General features: G+C 32.5%; 1 protein-coding gene across 1 annotated transcript; it reads right to left on the bottom strand.

The window, feature by feature from the left end:
- Positions 1-132: 132 nt before the first annotated feature.
- On the bottom strand, positions 133-24,463 carry LOC140443064 (cytochrome P450 CYP12A2-like). The gene is made up of 9 exons (XM_072534119.1): positions 24,085-24,463; positions 15,881-15,974; positions 13,133-13,245; positions 5,110-5,342; positions 4,751-4,919; positions 3,193-3,346; positions 2,787-3,035; positions 1,788-2,006; positions 133-770 (listed from the first exon to the last, which is right to left on the bottom strand). Exons 1-9 carry the CDS (start codon positions 24,444-24,446, stop codon positions 660-662), a joined length of 1,704 nt encoding a protein of 567 aa, XP_072390220.1. The 5' UTR covers positions 24,447-24,463; the 3' UTR covers positions 133-659.
- Between the last annotated feature and the right edge of the window lie 128 nt (positions 24,464-24,591).

Raw genomic sequence — 24,591 nt, 5'->3', positions numbered from 1 at the left:
TCCTTAAATGTTCTTTTCATAAGAACATTCTACATAGTATTAAAAAATAAAAAAAATTAAATTGGTATAATCGTTCTTAAGTTATGGCGTGACATAGGACAATAAGGGTTTATAGATAAACATACATACTATAAAATTATTTATTAAAAAAACAACTGGATTCAAACATCATCTGACAATTTTCATTAATTTTCCCAAAGTGAAAATTATAAATTTTATACAAAAATGACTTTGAATCATTTTAAATAAGATTAAATAAAATATTGAATAATTCAATAAAATAAGTTAAACAAACTTCGTGTAAAACATCTTATAGTCCAGGAAACGAAGATTTTCACCTCGCAATTTTTTAGAAAAGGTCGATTTACTTAAAAAAAATTTGAAAAGAAATAGTGAATAGTCCAAGAATCAAAATCTCTCTTTTTAAGCTTTTTTTATAGATTTTGACAATAAGGGGTAGTTTTTACCCTTTAAATATAGATTTCGAAGTAGAGGGTGAGTTGAACGTACTTCCAAATTTTTATGCAAATCGGTCTTTTACGAAAAATTTGCGAGGTTTTGCCCTATTTTAAGCTTTGTTTCCTGGAGTATAAATATTTACACAATTTTCCCTAAACAAACAGTTTAAGTGAGATTTTCTTAGTTTTGGGTATTTTGCTTTACTTTAGTTCTTTAAGGGTAATCTTAAGTGGGTCTATTAAACCGTATAACAACCTGGCTTCAAATCTCATGTCTGGCTGGTCCCAAGATAATTCAAAATTTCTGATCATCTGCAAACATAAAGCTCGTTTAATATAAATAAGGTTAGTATCTCACACATATATAAGAGTAATATTTAGTCATATTACAGTGCAATTTGAAAAATTCTTTAAACCAATATCAAAAAAAATTACAGCATTAATTTGATTTTCATGGAATATATTGCAAACCGCAATTATGATAAAGTTTCACTTTATAAGGATCCAATTTAGTTTTAGATTAATTTAATCGTGGTCAAGAAACGCTGGCTGACTGAAAATCTAATTTCTGATCCTTTCGCTTGTGGGAGGAGTCGGTTAACTAGACTAGACGAAAATTACGTCATTTGCTCAAACTGCTGAAATGTCAATAACACAACCACAAACAGTGACAGGTGACAGTGGTAAAAGTCAGTCCATTCACGATATTTTTCAAGGGAGTATTCCAAGTGAATTTGTTTGTTTGGCACAGAATAAATAACAATCAGAATTCCCACTCTCAGATGCCACCTTGTTTTGTCCGAAGTTTGTCAGCACGCGATCGTCATATTTTAAACGGAAACATAGACTCGAATTGAGAAATTTGTGACAAGGTACGACATAACTGTAATTTAAATTTTTAGAGATTAATAATTTAGTAAATTTGAAATAATTTAATCTATTCTTCGACTAAAAGTACAAATAAAATAGTGCATATTATGTCTAAGGTTGTCGTAAATAAATTAAACCGGGTTAATTTTTCTATGCACAACAGATAAAATTTCACTGAACAGCACTGGTTCCGTTTAAAACATGGCTGATTCTGTCTGCGCGAAAGAATGCGCGTGCTTATCTTGAAAATGAGAGTGGGTTTTCTGATTGATTATTATTCTGTGGTTTTGGTTGTCGTATAATACCATATAGATAGCCACTGGCAGCTTTATGTTCGATTTATGATTTAATTGAGATTAATATACTACTAAAATACTTTATTTAATAAGCCAAATTATAAAAGCCTCGAGACTGTACAAAAATATTAATAATATTAAAGAAATTTTAGTTTATACTTACATTTGCAACAGCCACTTCCACTTCCAAAGTAGCAAATCTTCTTCCGATGCAAGAACGGGCGCCATGTCCAAACGGCATGTAAGCGAACGGATGAGCGTTTTTCGCTGAGTAATCGTTACTAACAGATCGTAGCCATCTTTCTGGCATGTATCTAGAGGGTTCTTTAAAATATTTATCTATTAAAGTTGTTGCATAAAAATGCATTGGCAGTACATCCGTCTAAAACAAAAAATAAGAATTCTGGTTTGTAAAGAAAAATTGTTTGATTTCTTTAAAACAGAATTAAAACTTGTTTAAGTTCTTATTGCTAGTCTTGTAACATATGCAGAAGATATATTTGTCAGGAGGATGCTGTTGCTAACTTCTAGATTCTTAATATCAGATGACTTTGAGACAAACAATCATTCAAACAAACAGTCATTCATGCAGACCTTCCCATTGGTCATTTAGGTTACATGGTCGATAAATCCGGCCCTTAGAAAGAGATGCAGGGACTGCTTTGCGTCAGTTTTCTCTGTCGCTCAGATTCGTGAGTAATACATGGGTTACATCAAATAGACTTGTTTGGATTATCTTGATATTGATATACCTATAAAATATAGGGATGCGTGGTAGTAAAAAATCTATTTAGATGAACGATGAAATAACAACTTACGGGAGGTACATCGAAAAACAGACAGAATCATGTCTATATAAAAAGAAGAAAAAGAAGTTTAGCAGGCTAATTAGGTGGGATAGATATTGCAATATAAGTTTCTTCTTTGTATATCTCTAGCACTTCTATGTTCTTTTGCACATCTTTTAGTTCCTGTCGAACGTCTTTTCAAGGATATGGTTTTGTTGTTTCAGCATTCTCATTAGAGAGATAACAAACATAACCTACAGGAGATGAGACAAGTTTAAACCTGCAATTTGTCTAAAATAAAGGAGAACCAAGAATATATTCGTAGTCAATTTCATATCAGCACTTTATTATATAATTAAAAAACTAGTACTTACCCCCTTTGGGACTTGGTAACCTCTTATTACCATCTTCTTTGAGGTAGTTCTGAGACCGCTGATAGCAACTGGGGCGATCCTACTACTCTCTTTCACGGCAGCTTTTAAGTATAGCATTCCAGACAACTTGTCGGCTGTTATCACTGTGTCTTTTTCTGGGAGATATTTTAAAACTTCTTCACGAAGTATGCTTTGCTTCTCTGGATTCCTGGCCAGAAAGTATAGCACCGCTCCAAGTGTTTTTCCCGTCTGAAAAAATCTTTCATTTAATAAGTATTATCATAAAAAAAGAAAAATAATTTATATATTTATATAAATTAATACCAAAACGAAGAATAAAGTTTGCTTTGTACAAAATAGAATATGTAACCCTACCTTTAATTTCCCCTTAAAATATTTTAGTTACCGTATCAACTCCCGCTGTTATCATATCCATGGTCATGATAAATGCAGTTTGCTTATCCAATTTGAGTAAACGCTGCAGTACGCCGAGCTCATCGTCTGGTAAGTTTTGATTTTTAAATTTTGCTAACGATTCATCAATAATTTTTAAGAGGACACTAAAATAAAACAAAATCAGTTATTACCCGCCAAATGTAGGAACGAATTTCGAAACCTTACAATCGTCACTCCCACTTGATGCGCAGTAAAATTATTGGAAATATATTAGTGGAAGTAAACAACTTGACTTGTAAACTGGAATAGGTACAGTTTGCGACAGAGTTTTCTTGAAAAACAGTGACAGTGACGTGAAATGGAATTGGAATTAAAATTGAATCGAAAAGTTTTGTCCAGGCAAAGCCGAGACAATATAGCGAATGTTATGATTTTATGCAACAAGAACCAAGAGGCAACATACCTCTGATAGACTTAAAACAAGTGCAGAAACGAGTCGCAACAACAACAGGTGTCGATTTAAGTACCATATAAGCAATTTCGAAGTAAATGAAGTTTATCGAATAAGGTACGGCATCATCATTTAGTATCCAAAATAAAAAAATAGGTCAGCTTTAAAATATAAGTGGGATGAGTATGACAAAAACATGTTTCGTAGATTTATAATTAATTTTTGTACCAAATAAAAAAAGGTTCTAACTTTACGACCAATACACAGAAAATTTTTAATTAAATACAACTACAATGGATCGCATAAATCTTCGAGAAAGGCCATGAGGAAGATAGGTTTTTTGTTTCTGAAAATTTCGATCACTTTATCATGTTTAAGCAAATGTGTATGAAGCAGATATAAAGGTCTTTGTTAACATATTTCAATAAAAGCAAATAGAGCTCTCGGTTAAGTTTAACGAAAGTACAAGCTGAATATAGGCGCACATGTCAACCATGGAACAAAATATTTCGGTTTCACAGTGTTGGCATGTTTTTATAATGTATATGTTTTACATTTTGATTATATTATGTTATGGATTCTTCAATTTTTAATTTATATAAAACAAGAACGAGTAAATATTTATTGTTTTGGAGATTAATTGCACTTAATTATCAGAATTTTTTGTTGGAAATTGCCCTTTGATAGATTAGCGGATAAATTTGGCAATCCTTAAACCTCCAGTCGCCAGATTGCAACAGATGTTTGCAATTGATTTCGAAAGAGACATATATTTGCTCGTTATTGTTTTATATGAATTAAAAATTGCAGAATTCATAAAATAATATAATCAAAATGTACTTTAAAAGCTTTCTCTCTTTATATTTGAAGCATACAACATATACATTATAAAAACATACCAACACTGCCAAAACGAAATATTTTGTTCCATGGTTGACATTTGCGGCTATATTCAACTTGTACTTTCGTTAAAGTTAACCGAGCTCTCTTGTACCCACACCGATATAGAAGTTCAAATTTGTTTCACTAACTAATATCAATTATTACTTAAACAACAGTTGTTTTAATTTTTTTATACCAACTCCACTAAAAAAGAAAGAATTAGATTTCTACTTACTCATTTATATAGTCAAGATTATCAGCATATTCTTTATACCTCTTGGAGGGAAGATACTTCCAATATGGTGGCAAGTTTTCCAAATAGAAACTTTGATCGAAGAACTTCAATACAGCTAGAACGAATTTGTTGGTTTCTGAATTTGTTTCTGCATGTGCATCAAGTGCTCCTAAAAACGAGATCTTCATAAATTAAATGTTAAATAAAAACATCAGGAAGAGCCAGAACTAATTTGACTTGACAATGGCAAGTGTGATCTTGCCGAAAAGTCTTCAAAACAATGGTTTTTCTAAAAACCAAAGATATATATTTTATTAGAGAAATTGATAATTGTGATAGAGAAAGAAAAAATACGAAACCTAATTGTCTGTTTAAAGCAATAATCGAAACTGAATCCAATGCCCATTTGTATAAATCTTTCTCGAAATCAGCAGGCGTTTGATTGGTTCCACTACTTTTCACTCTATATTTAATAAGCTTCATGAGGTCCTTAGCTACTCCATCCATTCTTGTGGTGTATTGCTGAACTGTTTTAGGTTGCATTAGTATTGGATTGACGATAGTTCTTAACTTATGCCATTCCTCACCTTGCCTAAAATAACACAAGTTTTTTCATTATTGGTGTTTTCGTTTATCGTTTGAACAAGTACGCATCGAACACATATTTCCGTAATTACTATTTTTATTGGAAATAAGATTTCACAGGCCAACGATGAAAAAACTTTTTTGCTGACTAAGAAAATCATATTAAACATGCTGTATCACTCACCATTCTTTCACAATTTAACATTTAAAATTGCATAATTACATTTTATTTTGTTTAACGAGCAGAGAAATCGAATGGTATTTGGTTGGTAGCACTGTTTATGAATTGTACAACACTCTTTGTTCTTCCCAGAGATATGTAAGAGAGGGGATATGACACAAACGATATTTCTGTATCTACTAAATGGGACCACTTAATTTGACAGGATGTACTCTCCAATATGGCGACGGGCAGGTCCGGATTCAAATTAATTCAAACTGTATTTACGATTTACTGTTTAGTTTGGGAATAAGCATTGAGTTAGATTAATAATAGTTATTTGGAATAAAATTACTTTCATTTTTAGTACTCTTCAAGTACACTTTAATAATAATTATAAAATTTATTATATACATAAAGTTTAAAAAAATGTACAAAACCAGTCAATGATATGGTTTTAAAATTATAACATTTACATACAAGTAAAAAACAACAATTAGCAAGTGCACTTGCATAGGTTTATATACATTTAGATATGTTAGTTCCATGTACTATTAATATAAATTATATATTTATATAGAATTATTTTATATATTTATATAAAAAATATAAAAATTAGTTATTGTGTATAGGTAGGTAGTTAAAGAATTGTATCAAAGACATGCCGTGTTCTTTATCCTTTTTTAACTTATTGTAGTTCCTATGGAATTGTTATATCTGCATATAGAGATCACTTTTCCAGTAATGCGAGCCTATGATAAGGGATATTATAGCTAGTGTCAAAGTCGCGGGATATTTTAAACGGTTGAAAATACTACTTTTTAGCTGTTGCAACTGTCAACAATAACTAACTCAACAGGCGATTGTCGATATTCACCGGCCTTTCGTTTATTTTCCGTAACATATAAAGTTTGAGACACTCATCCTATGTATAAAGCTGGTACAAAAACTAGCTCACAATATGATGGTATATCGAGCCCTCGAATAAAAATTAGAAAAATGAAAGAGCTTTATTATATTGATGTTAACAATGTTTACAAGAATTTTTAAACAATATTTTTATTTTATTTCTTTTTAAACAATTTGAATTCCACTTAAGTGTCCACTAAATAATACCACTTTATTAATAAGAGGTCTCATACTGAGAGATTTGTCAGTCTTACTCTTGCACATATAGAACATCCTAATATCAATATAGCGGCTTGCTACAGCCTTTATTAGGAGTATTATGTGATTATCTGAGAATTGTTGATCAATGCCATGACTAAGTAAATTTAAAAAGATGTCTTTGTTTATGTACCTCCGTAAAACTTTTGTAACTAAATCGTTGGTACTCATACAAATTGGAGAAGGGATTTCTTTTAAAATTGTCTCAGCCATAAAGCATATATCAATTACACTTTCAGATGGATATTGCAATCCTTTTTTATTTTTTTATCAATAAATGAAAATAAAAAGTTGTTCCGAGTGACACTTACTAAGGCGCTTAAACATTCACTACAGACTAATCTTTTTTGTAAGTAAAACACAACATAACCAGCAATGTATGTAGTTATGCTTTTAGATTGAGAGAAAGGATTATATCTACTGACACATCAGTATCACAACTATTACTCAATCTATATTCTCTGGAAGTGATATTAATGTAATCAGTGGGATTGCATTTTAAAATATTTAAATCTTCTAAAGGAAAACAGTTACCACTAAATTTATTTTTCAGTTCAACATGCACCAACATTTTTTTATAAGCTGACTGAAACTTCATTTTGTACACAAATAAAGTAGCTTTATTATAAAAAAAGGATAAATCATATTTTTAAACGCAAAAAACTGCTGTTGTTACATCAAAAAAATGTCAAATAGTACATATTTAAAGAATGGCCAAAACAAAAATGTGAGTAATTATTAACTAGTACTTTATACAAAATATCAAGAACCTTCTAGTTAAAATCTTTTTGTTCACACCTATACAAACTTATTTATTTGCAAATGAAAGCAAGTGAAATGTACAATTGAAGTTGCATACTGTGTAATGTCTAGGTGTAATTATAATTATAATGTCCAATTTACTAAATTTTGAAGGTTCCCAGTTCCCACACTATTTACGAAGTGTATCCAGGCATTTCTCCTTTCAACATCTTTAGCATCTTTAGGAAATCTACAACCACATAAACCAAATTAAAAAGATTACATGTTCTTTTTACACGCGGCATCACTAAAAACGGAAGTAATACCGCCCTGTACACTGTTTACAATTTCATACTAACCTATGAAAAGATATTCCAGTGGAGATTTTCTTATTATTACGAGTGTTATCTGGACACAAAATAAAAGAACACGATGTCATAATAGTTTCACTTTAAATAAACGTAAAAACCGTACAAAAATAAGCTCAAAATATTTTTAAAATTAAATTTCTATGCACAGACCTACTCGACACAAACAACAATCTGTCAGATACTCACCAATATGGCGAACCGATCCCATCTATTTCACCGTATGTCATATCCCCTGTCTTATATATCTCTGGTTCTTCCTCTTCATTAACAGCTGCATAATTCCTTTATTCTAATAAACATAACCTCACTTTTAAGTGTTTGACTCATACGCTTTTAAGTATGGCTAGTCGCAGTTGTAAAAATTGTCCAAATACATTTTTGTTACATATTATGTGGTGATTATGTTTTTAAAAAACATCAGAGAAACATTACTGACTTTGTAAAAAGGTGTATTTTGCATATTTTGGTGGAAAATTGGTGACCAAAAGAAGAGTTAGGTATTTCAAATGATTGTTGCTTTTGTATTGTCGATGTTTCTGGATATAACTCCAAAAATAAGAAACTGATTGTTTATCCTAACCTCCCATCTGCTATTCGTCCGTTAGAACATGGACCTGAACTGCCAGTCCCCGAGCCTCCTCTACGTATTGATGACATTTTAAATACTAGTAAATCCGAATCTGATAAAAGTGGTCCAGGAAGCGATGGTGAATTTTAGCGTCCTTCAGAAAATTTGTTGTTTACACAAACTGAGTTAGTAAGGAATTTGGGTTTAACAAAGGAAAAATCAGAATTGCTTGGCTCAAGATTAAAAGAAAAGACTTTACAGAGATCAATAGTTTGCTCAGTTTTCTTAGGCAGGAAGGTGATTTGATCTACTGTCATGATATTGGTGGTCTAATGAATGAGTTTGTTATTGAGTATAATAAGGATGATTGCAGGCTTTTTATAGACTCTTCAAAAATAAGTTTAAAAGCTGTTTGCATGCTACTTGGTCAAGAAAAGGGATTTACAAAGTTTCTACGTTTTATTTGTGAATGGGACAGTAGAGCAAGAGATAAATACTGGTCCCCAAAACAATGACCCACAAGAAATGTTTTAATACCTGGCGAGAAGAACATTTTGTACAAAACTTTGGTAGATCCAAAAAAGATCCTCCTTCCACCTCTACATATGAAGTTAGGCTTAATAAAACAGTTTGTCAAGGCCCTGCCTAAAGATGGAGAATGTTTTAAGTACCTAAGTGGAAATTAATTACTATTTAAATGGGAATAAGCCACAATTAAAGGTTAAAATACGTTTATTGACGTTTCAATTTCCACTTCGGAAATCGTTCTCAAAATACAAACATTAGTAAATTAAACAAATTTTGTTTTTTGTTACTTAGTGAAAAATTCTTCTAATAATTTAATCTGACTCATCTATATTGACAATTCAGACATACATTATACATTTTAAAGTAGACGACTTTAAAATGATATTGCCAATATTGTTGAGTTGCGTTCCTGGGACGACTTTACTTATAAGATAGTTCATTCGATTACATGAAATCAACTTTAACTTGAGAATATCCGTCAGAAAAGATCATAACATGTAATTCGTCTTTAAAAAGACAAATACATGCCATGATGACAGTAAAATTCTCCTGTTAGTGATTCCGTAGTAAATTATGAGGGAAAAACCAGGAAAAAAACCTCATAATACTATCCCGACATGGTAAGTATTTGATCGTGCATTTAGTTTACCTTCAATAAACACCAAATTCCGATTTTATATGTTTGTTATTTAAAAAACATAAATGATGTATTCTCTATATGTTACTGACTTACCAATAGTGGTATTTTCCTTTTAATAACTTCCTCTTTCAATATGGGTAACCAGATCCTACTACATTCTGCCGAGGAATTCGCGACACAATTGGTCTCATTTAGCATAATTAGAGCCGCTTCTTTGATTTTTCTCTTTTTACCATCCGTTTCTTTTAGGACTATATTTGAATCATTCCATTGAACCCTATGTTCATTATCCCATGCGTGTTTATATATATATATATATATATATATATATATATATATATATATATATATGATAATGAACATAGGGTTCAATGGAATGATTCAAATATATATATATATATATATATATATATATATATATATATATATATATATATATATATATATATACATATATATATATATATATATATATATATATATATATATATATATATATATATATATATATATATATATAAACACGCATGGGATAATGAACATAGGGTTCAATGGAATGATTCAAATATAGTCCTAAAAGAAACGGATGATAAAAAGAGAAAAATCAAAGAAGCGGCTCTAATTATGCTAAATGAGACCAATTGTGTCGCGAATTCCTCGGCAGAATGTAGTAGGATCTGGTTACCCATATTGAAAGAGGAAGTTATTAAAAGGAAAATACCACTATTGGTAAGTCAGTAACATATAGAGAATACATCATTTATGTTTTTTAAATAACAAACATATAAAATCGGAATTTGGTGTTTATTGAAGGTAAACTAAATGCACGATCAAATACTTACCATGTGGGGATAGTATTATGAGGTTTTTTTCCTGGTTTTTCCCCCATAATTTACTATGGAATCACTAACAGGAGAATTTTACTGTCATCATGGCATGTATTTGTCTTTTTAAAGACGAATTACATGTTATTATGATCTTTTCTGACGGATATTCTCAAGTTAAAGTTGATTTCATGTAATCGAATGAGTATCTTATAAGTAAAGTCGTCCCTGGAACGCAACTCAACAATATTGGCAATATCATTTTAAAGTCGTCTACTTTAAAGTGTATAAGGTATGTCTGGATTGTCAATATAGATGAGTCAGATAAAATTAAATTATTAGAAGAATTTTTCACTAAGTAACAAAATCCAAAATTTATTTAATTTACTAATGTTTGTATTTTGAGAACGATTTCCGAAGTGGAAATTGAAACGTCAATAAACGTATTTTAACCTTTAATTGTGGGTTATTCCCATTTAAATAGTAATTAATTTAAAATGCCACAAGAAAATAGCTCCTAAGTGCAAAGTTTCCCCATCTATCAGAAGCCCAGGTGAAAGAAGGTGTTTTTGTTGGATCAGATAATCGTAAAATGATGTTTGACTCCACCTTTGAAACCAAGATGACTAGTAAGGAAAAAAAAGCTTGGATTGCATACAAAAAAGTGGTAACCAAGCTTTTTGGTAATGTAAAAGACCCTAACTACGAGCTTATAGTAGCTAACATTGCTACTGTCACAAATTCCATTGACTTTCAGTTTACATTTTATTTTTTTTTACTGATTACTATTGTTCTAGTTTTTTGAATTTAAATCGTCATGTTAAATTCTTTTGCTCTTGTATAAAATCTGTGAACTAGTCTTTGAAGGCTATCTTCATTTTGGGCTATCAATATTTCAACTCTTTATGACTTTATCTATGATTAGATTGAAAAGCATAGGGCTAAGTGAATCCCCTTGTCTTATTCCATCGTCTGTATCAAAGAATACACCAGCCAACTTTGCGTGTATCTACAGGTTCGGTATAGGTGGCGTAACAGTACTGTTGCCGTTCCCAAGCCCAGATAAAGGAGGAGAGAGTCTTTAGCAAGGTTAGCATTTTACTGATGGATCATCCCTCTATCGAAACACCGAACAATACTTGTTTATATAGAGCTACCCTTTTTTCAAATAGAGGGCTACTCCTTCTCCAAATTTTTTATGTAAGCTAGTACTTTTTTGCATCTTTTGTGGGTCCCAAAATTGACAGTCTGAGCAAAATTCAGCTTGTTTGTATGATTTTTAGAGGTCAAATCTCTGTCGAACAAATCAATATGACAAAAATCAATAGAAACAGACATACTAACATATATAGAACAAAAAAGACTAAAGTGGACATGTAAGAAGAACTAGCGACAGCAGATGGATAAAGAGAATAACCGAATGGAGCCCCATAGAAAAGAGGAAAAGAAGACGACCCCGATAATCCTGGAGGAACGAACTAGACGACGCCATGAGTAAGAGAGGCCTAAACGATGGAGAATGGGACAACAGGGAGAAATGAAAATGGTTGAACGAGGGAAGGCAGTGAATACTGTAGAATCCCTGAATATATAACGTATGGTCCTAAAGTTTTGGGAAAAATTTCAAAAGCATATAACTCTGACCACAATAATCTTATATTTTTATTAAATTATTCAACAATTTAACTTAACTATCCTTATTATAAATCAAAATTCAAATGACAGACAAGGGACCATTATTTTCGATTTGCCTAATAATTCCCCTGACACGTTGCATCATCCTTTGGACGACCTCGGCGTCAATTTCTCTAATTTTTGTATATATGTGGCGTCTTAACTGTTCCTGATTTTGTGCTTCCCATCCGTTATTATAGACTTTCCGACTTAATATTGCCCAGAACTCTTCAATTGGACGAGCCTGAGGTAGGTATGCACTCGCCTTAATGCGCGGCAACATCTCGGAATTCTCTCTAATTGATCCTCTGTGTATTTTGGAGCTTTCCTTCTTTTCCGGTAGATAATATTGTTACTCGATAGGGTCCTGTATACTGTAGTCTTTAAAACATGAAATCTTCTGGCCAGTTTTCGTTGTGAGACCCCAATTTTGTTCTTAGCTGCTTCAATCAGTCTTGCCTCTCTTATATGGTTCAAAATCCGCAGTCGGCCACTTTTACGCAAGTTAACACATGGTATCCCTTCTTCACATTCTCTGATTGTGCGATAAATTGTCGATTTGCTTATGTTTTGATCTCGATAAATATTAACAATATCTCGTTTCGACATTCGCCCAACCATATTATAAACACCTCGACGAATATCAATTTTATAAGACATTTTGCAGAGCACAAACCAAAATATTCTGCTTTGTTTATTAAATGTCAATAACTGATGACATTTCAATTCCATGGCCTTCTTTGTTAAATGCATTTTGCTTCTCAATCAGACCAGGTGAAATTTTTCCCAAAACTTTAGGACCATACGTTATAAATCTATGTCGACTGGCTAAAAGTGCTTACTAGTTTTGGGAAATTATTTTGTTGTGTATGAATAGTATATAGGTCTTTATATACCTCTCTAGTTATTTTCAGAATGTTCTGTTTATTTTTGTTGCCTTTCTATCTTTGTCTCTCAGCTTGTATATTTCTTTTTTAATTTGTGTGTTCTTCTTATTACATATCTTTAAACCTTTGCACACGAATGGCAACTTTAAAGCACACGAAAGCATATTTCGTAAGCGTTAAGTAATGGCGCATGCATAAATAGACTATATTTACAGTAAATACAAAAAATAAACTTACAACAAAGCAAGTCCGAGATTCCCTTTAAAGAAATCTTTTCTTAGTTTACGTCGATAATAGAAAACGGCGTCCATAATAAATCTGGAAGGGAAAGGACCGGTGTTGCGAATAAGCTGTAAAAATAATATTAGGTATGTCGTACGGGATGAATAAATATAGAAATACTTGTTGAAATTTTTCGGTGTAGGTAATGTATGCTGCAATAAAATATCTATTTTGTAATTTTTAATAAAAAGTATATTTTAGATAACTCTTTCGCTGTGCAAGCCTGATATCGATGGCGTCACGACAAAAAGGCATAAGCGCCAAAATTTATAAATTTATGTTTTGGTATCAAAATAAAATACATTTTACGTCCTATCGACTATTAAAATGACGCAGCTGTAAAAAATTCCAACTCGACTAAAACAAGCTTTGAATTTTCTAATCGCCAAACGAGTTTCTTAAAAGATGAGACACCGAAATCAGTAAGCGACAAGATCCTTAGTGGAAGGTGGTGCTTACGTCTTGGGTCTGAAAACGTGGTTATATCAATAAGCTAAACAATAATTTGAAATATTATTAATATTTAATGTTTTGTTAAGCGTTTAGTTAGATTATTTATCTTGAGAAATCATAATATACCATAAGAATGTACAATTTTACCGACTGTCGGTTAGGCCTTTTCAGAAAAAATTTTTTCGTTTATCTAACCGCCATTTGACCATTTAAAATACACTATGACTTAGATTTGCCATAGAAAAGTTACTACTTAACCGACTTAAATAAGGTTTGAACCTAAATAAAATATATATTGACTTTGTTGTATAGTTTTCTTTTTTTTAATTTTAAAGTTATATTTTGGTAGTAATATTATTTTAAAAAACTAACATTTGAATGGCGCTTACTTCTTTTTTTTTAATGGTTTTTAGAATGGTTTCTCGGGGGCACAAAATAATGAATCTTGCATTGCAATCCATTTGGGAAGATCAGAAAAGCAATGTGCAGGAATCCAGCGGAAATAATAAAAACCATGGTTCATTTTCCTCTGAAGATGAGGTCCTCAATGAAGCGCTAAAGCATGATATTCTTTTAGAGCCTGTACTAAAAGACCATGAACAAGAACTCCAAATGCCTAGTTCTGTTCTAGATGATGATGCCATTGTGGATTTCAGTTTTCCTCAGGTCTAAATTTGAATATTGACAGCCGTTTATTTTCGAATACTGATGAAACTGCCGAAGAAGAGACTGATTTATTAACCTGTGATAAAAAGCTTGTACCTTACTCAGATAGTGATGATACTGATGATAGTAGTAATAATGCCGCAATAGTATTTAGTTCATTAGTTGATGATAAGATAGGTTGTAATTTGTAATGAATTTATACAACAAAATGACTCCGACTCCGAATTAGATTCATCATCCTTGACAGTATTTTTTAAAAATGGGACTGAAATTGACAGCATTAGTCCTAGCTCATCAACTGGTTCAATTTTCTGTTATATCGGTTCTTCGTTTCTATTAGTTTGTTTTGTTATTGATAAATGTTATTTTCTGTTATCAAATTTTGATTTGCATTTTATTTCTATTAGTTTTATAATACAACTTACTTAGTTATCAATGTAGAAAAAATGGTACGTTTTAATAGTTTTTGTTGTTTTTTACTTAATATAACGTGATAATTATATTAACTTTTATTTTTGTATTTTTTTACACCAATATAACTCTAAGAAACTCATAAATATATTATTGTGTATTGTTTAATTTGTATTATTTTTACTTAATTGTTATGCGTTAAAATGAAAAGATTTATTCTCCATTTTTGTTATAATTCCGTAAAATTAAAAGGCGTACAAGTTCCTAAGTGACATTTTTTGATCAAAATACTTTTTTCGAAATATGGTAACCGCCTTTCAAAAAGGCTTAAACACCACAGAACCTAACATTAAAGGCGTAAGCACCAAAATGTTAAATATCTCATGTTTATAATCATTGTTTTATAAATAACATATGGTAAGTCAGAATGCCTCAGTTCGATAATAATAAAATGCCAAAAAGATGTAAAAAAAGAAATATTAAGCGATATTAAACGTTTTTTGTGTCTCCTGAAAAAAACTGTCAATGGCGCTTATGCCTTTCTGTCGTGACACCGTCGATATATTCGCTAATTTTTTTTTGTCCGCAATGCGCGAATCATATAGAAACGCTAGGACAAAGATTCTCAATCTTTTTCGGTTTGCGACTGCTAAAATACATCTTATTTTTTTGACTTAATACATCAATTTTTTTACTCTTGACTTTCTTGATAAAATGGAAAACTTCCCATTTAACAGAAAAATTAAAAAGAGGAAACCATATTATACCAAGTAAACTATTTTCCTAGGGTATAATATAAAAAAATCTAATTTCCACTGTTTCAGTAATATCCATATTGATTTTTTTTTTCGTCTTTATATAGAGGGCGGGTCTGGAATATCAGCTCGAATTTTGTGTTTAAGTTCATTTAGTTGTATTTCTTCTAGATTATATATCGGTGTGAGTTTTTTCGTCAGGTCTTCCTCATGTATGTCTCTATTTTGTTGTAATTCTACAATTGTAGAAAAGCTTTGGAAAGTAATGCATAAACATAAGAACCAGTACTATTGGAAAGGATATGAACAGGCAAAAGTCACTAGCAATCTTCCTCAAAAATAATGCTTCAAGAGTCACTTAAAAATATAATAAAAGTGATTTAAATAAATTCTTATACGAAGGTTATTATATACTCACATCCTCCATATCATCTGGATCATACAGGAATATCTTATCTCTGCGTCCCCATATTCCTCCAAAATGAACTATATCTCCATATCGTTGTTGAAGTCTGAAAAATAAATTTTATAATATAATAAAACAGTATTTTTTTCTCTCATAAAGAACAATACAAACACACTTTTGGAAACAGTAGAGGACAAAGATCTATAATAGACTATATTCTGTCGAATAGATAGTTACAGCCCTCTCAAATCTTGGATGTAAGAGCACTAACATCAGTAGAAATAGGAAGCGATCATAAATTGATATTGTGCAAAATCCGAATGAAAACACATATGTGTGATAATAAAACACCAGAATACACCACAAAGATAAAAGTCGAAAGATTACAGGATGACTCTACAAGATACCTTTTCCAAAAAAGAATAAACAGAAAAAGCAGAAATACATATATAACAGAAAGCGATGGAGTCCAAGAAAGCTGGGCAAAAATTAAGTCTAATCTCTTAGCCTCGGCCAAGGAAGTCCTTGGAGAAAGAAATATAAATAAAAATAAATCGTTCCCAAGATGAAGAACTACAAGGTTTTGTATAGAAGTGAAGGAAAAATGTAAAGAAAAGTAAAAAGCTTACCTGAAATACATGTCAACCAAAACACAAGAGGCATATCATAATTACAAGACAATTAGAAACGAAACACATGCACTTGTAACAAAAATAAAACATTATCACTGGGAACGCTTTTCAAAAGAAATGGAACATGATTTTTACATGCATAAAGAAAATATGGCGCTTCATAAGAGGTCAGAACGGAGGTAAAGGGACTAATATAACCAAAACACATAGAAAAGGATAGGGGAGACCGGGGTTTGTTGACTTTCATCCATCCTGATAGATTGCTGAGATTTCAGAAATTTGGACAAACATATGCAATATAATAATTGCAAATGGTTTCCAAATGCCTCGATATCAGTATAAACTATTCATTGCCAATTTAGTTCACAAATTCTGAAATTTGAGTACATGATGGGGTTTGTCGACTAAGTCAACAAACCCCGACACGGCTTAGTCGACAAGCCCCATGCGTCACCCTGTCATTCCGAGTGTCGTATTATAGACATGCGTTAACGCAGATACAAATAAATCACGTCAAATCATGGACAATGAATGATACTTCTCAAAAATATTCAGTGAAATTTGTGACGAACGATTTTATAGATAACAATACGAAAATGTTGAGAACCAAAGTAATTACTTACCAAGGCTGAGTCTAGATTTCTCGTTCTCACCGACACAAAACACAAGCGACTATAACAGCGATATTGTAAAATGGAGGCACAAGAGTGGACAGTTCAGATATCGTGTCTATAGGCGACATAAGTTACACATTAAAGGAACTAGAGGCAATTAGTCAATTAACCCCTTTAGTCAACTAGCCCAGGTCTCCCCTACGTGGATTGACTACCTAAAAAAGCTCTATGCAGAGGAAGAACAAACGACGCTAGAATCGGAAACACCAGAAATTACCACAAATTAAAGGAAGTTCGGAAAATACTTGAAAATACCAAGAGTAAAAGAATTTAATATGACAATCTCATCTCAGAAAACTAAAACAATAGTAGTCAGCAAAGAACCAACCAGATGTAAAATATAAATTGACGGCGTCAGTATTGAACAAGTAATGGAAATAAAATACCTGGAAATTACACTGTCTGTGTCTAGCTATGGAGACCTGGACAAAGAAGTGAGAAATCAAGTACAAAAAGCAAATAGACTGTCAGGATACCTTAATAACACTATATGGCGAAACAGACACATTCACACTGAGATGAAGTCAAGAATTTATAAAGCCAGTGTAAGACATGTATTACAAACACATTTTTTATGTTACCAAACAGACGACTGTATACATGGCGATCGCCCGCAGATACATCGGAGAAAGTAGTCAGGAACCAGATAGACTACATTATGATCAATGAAAGATACCGTAATGCTGTTAAAGCCGTGAAAGCATATCCTGGATCAGACGTGGCCTCAGATCACAATCCACATAGCCAAAATTACACTCACCCTTAAAAATATTAAAAGACATCAAAGAATCCCTACAATAGACACAAGAAAACTTAAAGAACCTAAAGTAAAAGAATGCCTCCAACATGAACTGCATGTGAACTGCAACAAATTGAACACAAACACCAACGATATTGACGAGTACTGGAATCGACTAAAAGATTGTCTACTGGAACCCTGTAAAGAAATATTAAAGACTTCCTCAAGGAGAAAAGAGGAATGGATGAATGACGAGATACTCAATATGATGGAACAACGGAGACAATTTAAAAACAAGGATAACAATAAATACAGAGAGATAAACCACGAGATTAGAAAGACGATAAAGCAGGCAAAAGAAAAATACTTTGAAGAGCAATGCAAAGAGATCGAAGACCTTCAAAATAAATATGATCTGTTTAACCTACACAAGAAAGTCAAAGAACTGGCAGGACTAAGAAAACAAAATCCCACTTGTGCAATTCTGGATAGAAACGGTACTGCTATAACACATACGGACGAGAAAATACAAAGATGGGCAGAATATATCCATGAATTGTTCGATGATGAAAGAGGAGATCTGGAGCACATAGAACTTACGTCAGAAGAAATAGGTCCATATATTACAAAAGAAGAAATATTGCACGCATTAAAAACAATGAAGAGCGGGAAAAGCCCTGGACCTGATATGCTTCCTATAGAAATCCTAAAAATTCTAGATGAGAAGCACATTGATGTTTTAGTGACACTTTTGAACCAAATTTATAGTTCAGGCGTATTACCCAAAGAGTGGTTAACATCTATTTTTATTTGTCTCCCTAAAAAGAAAAACGCAAGAGAATGCAGCGATTACCGGACCATTAGCTTAATGTTTCATACGCTAAAGTTACTATTAAAGTCATCCATAACCGAATATATCACAAACTGGACATAGACGTTAATAATACACAATTTGGTTTCCGCAAAGGCCTAGGAACACGTGAAGCTCTTTTTTCACTTAATATACTAATACAAAGATGCCTGGACGTCAATCAAGATATATACGCATGTTTTATTGACTATAATAAAGCATTCGATAAAGTACGACATAAACATTTAATGAATGTCCTGAAATCAAAGAAGATTGACTACAACAACCTCAGGATCATATCAAATTTATACTATAAACAGCGAGCAAAAGTACGTGTTAACGAACAGCTGTCAGAAGAAATTGAAATTAGATGTGGAGTAAGACAGGGATGCGTATTGTCGCCAATTCTTTTCAACGCCTACTCCGAAGAGGTCCTGAAAAAAGCTCTTGAGGGTGAAACAGCTGGAATAAAGGTAAATGGAGTTCCCATTAACAACATTAGATATGCGGACGACACTGTGATTTTAGCCGAAAACATTGAAGATCTTCAGAGACTGGTGACCAGAATAGCAGAGTATGGAAAAGAGTATGGTCTAACAATGAATGTCAAGAAGACGAAATTTATGAGAATATCGAAAACTCAAAGAAATAACGAGAATCTTCTAATAAACGAAACCAACGTCGAACAAGTGGACAAATATGCATACCTGGGAACAATGATTAACTCCACAAATGATTACAATCAGGAGATAAAAATAAGAATAGAAAAGGCTAGAGCAAATTTCAACAAAATGAGAAGAGTTCTATGTACCAGGGATTTAAAACTGGAACTAAGAGTTAGGTTGGCGAGGTGCTATGTTTTTTCGACCTTATTTTATGGAATGGAATCTTGGACCTTGAATGCTACATCAATGAAAAAACTGGAATCATTTGAGCTGTGGGTGTACAGAAGAATTCTTAAAATATCATGGACAGAACACGTCACAAACAAAGAGGTTCTGAGAAGGATGAACAAAGAAATGGAAATTTTAAATTCAATAAAAACAAAAAAATTGGAATATCTCAGACATATTACACGTGGAGAGAAATACACCTTCCTCCAACTGATCATGCAGGGAAAGATCCAAGGAAAGAGAAGCATAGGGAGGCGTAGAATGTCATGGCTGCGCAACCTGAGAGAGTGGTACGGATGTACATCAAATGAACTTTTCAGAGCAGCCGTCTCAAAAGTTCGAATAGCTATGATGATTGTCGACCTCCGCCGCGGAGATGGCACTTGAAGAAGAAGAAGTGTAAGACCAATAATGACATATGCCTTAGAAACAAGACCCGACATAGCAGCAACGCAAAGGCTACTGGAAACGGCAGAGATGAGAGCACGGAGAAGAATTACAGGTAATACGCTAAGAGATCGAAAGAGAAGTGAAAACATTAGAAGAAAATGTAACGTACAGTGTATAAATGAATGGACACAAAATTGAAAAAAGAATTAAATACATAAGCAGAATGGAGGAGACCCGTGTCATCAAAATAGCAAGAGATAAGTCACCAATCGGCAGAAGAAGTATCGGACGACCGCGCAAAAATGGAGAGACAACTTTCCATAGAGGTATTAATCCGCCAATGAACAAGCAGAATTGCTTATACAGAGGAAGAAGAAGTGTGTTTTATTTGTACTAGGTATTTATTTTTTGGTTGTTGCAATTTCGTTTGTTGTAGACTTGTTTTCTTGTTACAGTTTTTTATTCTGATCAAATGGGTTATTTGCTATTTAGTTGTAGAATTATATGAGAAGAATGGCATATAAAGAGATTAAACAAAAATCTGTATCAATTTTTTAACATTTATATCATTATCATTATAATTCAGCAATAAACATTCCTTGCTGAACAAAGGCATCCTCTTCTTGTTTCCAATCCCATGTACCATTAGCCACTAGTCAGTCAATGATACTGAATGCCGTCAGTTATACTACCGGAGTTACATAATAGGACCCAATATTACACATGTAATTATTTTAACTTTTTTTATTCGATAGTTTGAAGAGAAGCTTCTCCCATTTCCTTCCATGCATCTATGTCCCGTGCCAAAGGTTTCCATGTTGGTCCTCCAACTCTTTTAATGTCATAGCTCCACTGCATACCACATCGATGGGATAATATGTTTTACGTATGTTTTTGAGCCTTGAAAATTGTAATTTTTCTTTTTTTTTTTTTCAATTTTATATTGTTTATAACTCAAAAACGATAAACTTTAAAGAAAAATTGCAAGAGATTTTATTCGTTTTTGTTCAAAAATATCCAAAAACCCCCAAAAAAAATGTGTCCAGGCCGAAAAAATTGATTTTTACAATTTGTTTAAAAAAATTGCGACCTCTTGCACCATATTTAGGGGTATCTTATGAAAACAATTATGCAAAAAATCTCGTGGCAATATTTTTGATTTATTATTAAGTGGAATTGACCTTATTTTTAGAGATATGAATACATTTTTCAAGTGCAGTGATAAATAAGTTAATTAAACTTATTAACTTAATCGTTTTAAAATGTATTATTGTCTTGATATAATATTAAAGTAATTATATAAAAATTATGGTCGCTCCTAAATTCACTATGACTTGTTGTCAAGTCGATCCGGTATTTTTAGTAATGAACGTATAATAAATGTTCCAAACTTGTTTATCATTGGAGAAAGGTGTCTACGAAAAATAGCATACAATATGGAATGGCCTGACTAATTCCTTTTTATTCTTCTCCTTCGCGTGTCATATTAGAATTACTCGACGTTGGCGATCATCATTGTGAATACTTGTCCCGCATTTGATATTCGAGTCCATTCACGAATGTTCCTCAACCAAGCAACCCGTTTCCTTCCTACACCTCTACGGCCCTCTATTTTGCCTTTAAGGATCAGTTGTAATATTTTATATCTACTTTCACTTGTTATATGTCCCAGATAAGACATTTTTCGTTGTTTAACAGACTTTAGCAGTTCTATATCTTTGTTGACGCTCCTTAGTACTTCTTCATTCCTTTTTATTAGATCTTAGAAAAGAACTAGAAAATACCAATATAAACCGTAGATAATATATAAATTATAACGCCTTAAATTGCCACGCAGCAGCGGCTGTTGATAGTTTTGTTCATAATGGTCTTGTATATTTTTGACTTTTTGTTTAATACGGTTTTCCATGTTGTTGAAAACCTTTGACCATCATCTCTCTTGTTTAGACTGTAGATTTTTTTCTATTTCTATTGATCTTCTGATTTCGCGTTTTCTTATAATTTTTATCTTAGCTAGCATCGTAGTTTGGTTAAGGTTTATTGTATGTCCTGTGTTTGAGACATGTTGTGCAAGGGAAGACGTTTTTCTCTCCTTTCGAGGTCATTTCGATGTTCTTCTCGTCTTCGGTTGGTCTTTACATGTGGTAGAATAGCTTTTGCAATCGGTTTTGCGTCTTCTATTGGTTCCTTTATTTTTCCTTGAGAATTATGAGCTGAATAAAATATGACAACAAAGTGATTGGAGAATACCGGGATGGTTTTAGACCAGGAGTAACAACTACTGATCAAATAAGTATGTTAAAATTAATACAAAATAATAGCTATGAACAAAACTTATAAACAAGCATTTATAAACAAGATTTTAAACAAGCATATGACTCCCTAAATCGAACGATGCTATATGAGGCCATGAGAATATTAGAAATACAAGAAAAGCTTATAAGGCTACTGATAATGACGCTTAGAAACACGATTAATGGGGTAATAATGGAGGGAAGCTTTTCAAGACAGTTCACAGTGAATAGAGGTTTAAATAAGGGGATACGCTATAAACGAATTTATTCAACCTAGTATTAGAACAAATCGTAAGAAGATCAAATATGAGCACAGAAATAACTATTTTCAATAGCAGGGAACAGTGCATAGCCTACGCGGATGATGTAGTGATACTAGCGATGAGACACACACTTATGTATATAGACGAACAAATATTATAATATGTATAATAATAAAATCCTAGCGCAAAAAATGTATTGATTACAGCGCGCAATTCTGCGTTTAATATTGTGTCGCCCCCTATAAAACGGTAAAATCGGTGGTAAATAAATTCAAAATAAGCATTTTTTGTGTAGAATTTTCCGCAGAATTCGAATTCGTTGTGAGAAAACCTCTAAAAGTTATTTGGAAGCTGAAAAACGAAGGAAAAGCGCTAAAAAAGGCGGGAAAATCGCGTTTTTTGGAATCTTATAGGGCGCAGTGGCTTCAAACATATAAAATCGATTTCTGAGACAACTTTTATTCGAAAGTACTTGTATTAAGGCGTCTTTTGTGAAAATTTGAAAAAAATTAAAGAGGCTGTTTTTGAGATATGAATTTTTCAAAAAAAGCGCTTTGTTTCGCATTTTGTGGCTTTACATGACGTCATATGGCAATTCTGACACCTGGATCGTATTCAGCGGGAAATTTTACATTAGAAAACATATAGTGGATATTTGTTTAAGCATATTTAGCTCGCTGTACTAAAAAAATCGGCGAAACACGAAAAAAATTTATAAAAACGGCACCACGGCCGCCATTTTGAATATTAAGGTCTGAAAATTTGACAATCATATTTTTTTGTCTAGTACAACATGTGAGTAAAATTTCAGAAAAATTGGAGAGGTGATCCCACCGACTTGTGTCGATTATTGCTGGAATTACCCGAGAACAAAAAAAAAAACATTTAGAAAATCCAAAAAAAAATGCAATATATGGAAATGAGAATAGACAAAACAAATAATAAAAAATATATCAAATTAATATGCAAAACTTAAGTGGAAGTTCGCTGGACATACCATAAGACAGAAAGACGACAGATGGAATAAGATGCTTATACACTGGAGACCATATAGTTAGAAACGAAAAAGAGGAAGGCCACAAATGCGATGGTCAGATGACTTAAAGAAAGACGCAGGCCCTAAGTGGATACAAACTGCCTACCATAGAGAGACGTGGAAGAAGGAAGACGAGGCCTATGTCCAAAATTGGACAGCAAGGGCTGTATAGATAGATAGATAGATATCAAAATAAAAGGAGCAGAGACTGTCTATAGTTTTGAAAAAGAGTCAGAATTTGAAAACTTAGGAATAACCACAACGAACATGGGAAAAGAAGAAAAAGAGACAAAAGATTAATATAGTTAGTATACATAATATAGTCTTGAAACCCCTTGTATGTATATTCAATAGTATGTAATTAGTTGTAAATATATTGTATTTCACAACAGGTTATAGCGTTGCTCATATTAGTATATAAGTAGGCCTATAGTAATGTACTTACAGTAGAAAAAGTTTATCCGTGTTTAAAAGTCGAAGTTCTGCTCCAGGAAAAAACCTCCACATGTTTCCAAGCACCGGCAAAGGTTTCGGTCCAGGTATGCTCTCATACGGTTTGGCATTCTCCCATCCCTCTGGATTCGTGTCATCATTCTGAGACTGAGCACCTACCAAATTTTTATAATAATTTTCTCGATTATTAGTCGCTGTGCAATATTTGGCAGCGTGGTAAAGCGTTGAAAATTTCAAGCGAAGAGCGCGTTTCGACAGCATGACGACTTGTGAGGTAATGATAAAAATATTTAAAAAGCTCATTGTTGATAATAGGTTGTGTTTGGTCAAGATTACGAAATATATTAAGGTCATTTCTAACACCAATTTTAATGTTTATCACCTCCGGTCATCTTCAAATAAATGCAAAAATAATTGGACGTAGTTTAGCCCAGTCTGGTTATACAAAAATCATCGATTTCACGGCAAAATGTTTCGCAGATATCTGAAGCTTTTAAGA

The sequence above is a fragment of the Diabrotica undecimpunctata genome, chromosome 6 (assembly GCF_040954645.1).
Source record: "Diabrotica undecimpunctata isolate CICGRU chromosome 6, icDiaUnde3, whole genome shotgun sequence".
In the NCBI taxonomy this organism is placed as follows: Eukaryota; Metazoa; Arthropoda; class Insecta; order Coleoptera; family Chrysomelidae; genus Diabrotica; species Diabrotica undecimpunctata.
Note: the sequence above shows the minus strand (reverse complement) of the source record. Positions and strands in the feature narration are given on the sequence as shown.

Bases quoted from the DNA above. Each gene is read 5' to 3' on its own strand.
- LOC140443064 (XM_072534119.1), bottom strand. From the start codon at position 24,446: ATGACCTTAATATATTTCGTAATCTTGACCAAACACAACCTATTATCA. The intron at 3,347-4,750 runs GTAAGTAGAAAT...GTTTTATTTTAG, and splicing joins AATCTTGACTATATAAATGA to TGTCCTCTTAAAAATTATTG. The intron at 3,036-3,192 runs GTAACTAAAATA...AGATTTTTTCAG, and splicing joins TAACAGCGGGAGTTGATACG to ACGGGAAAAACACTTGGAGC.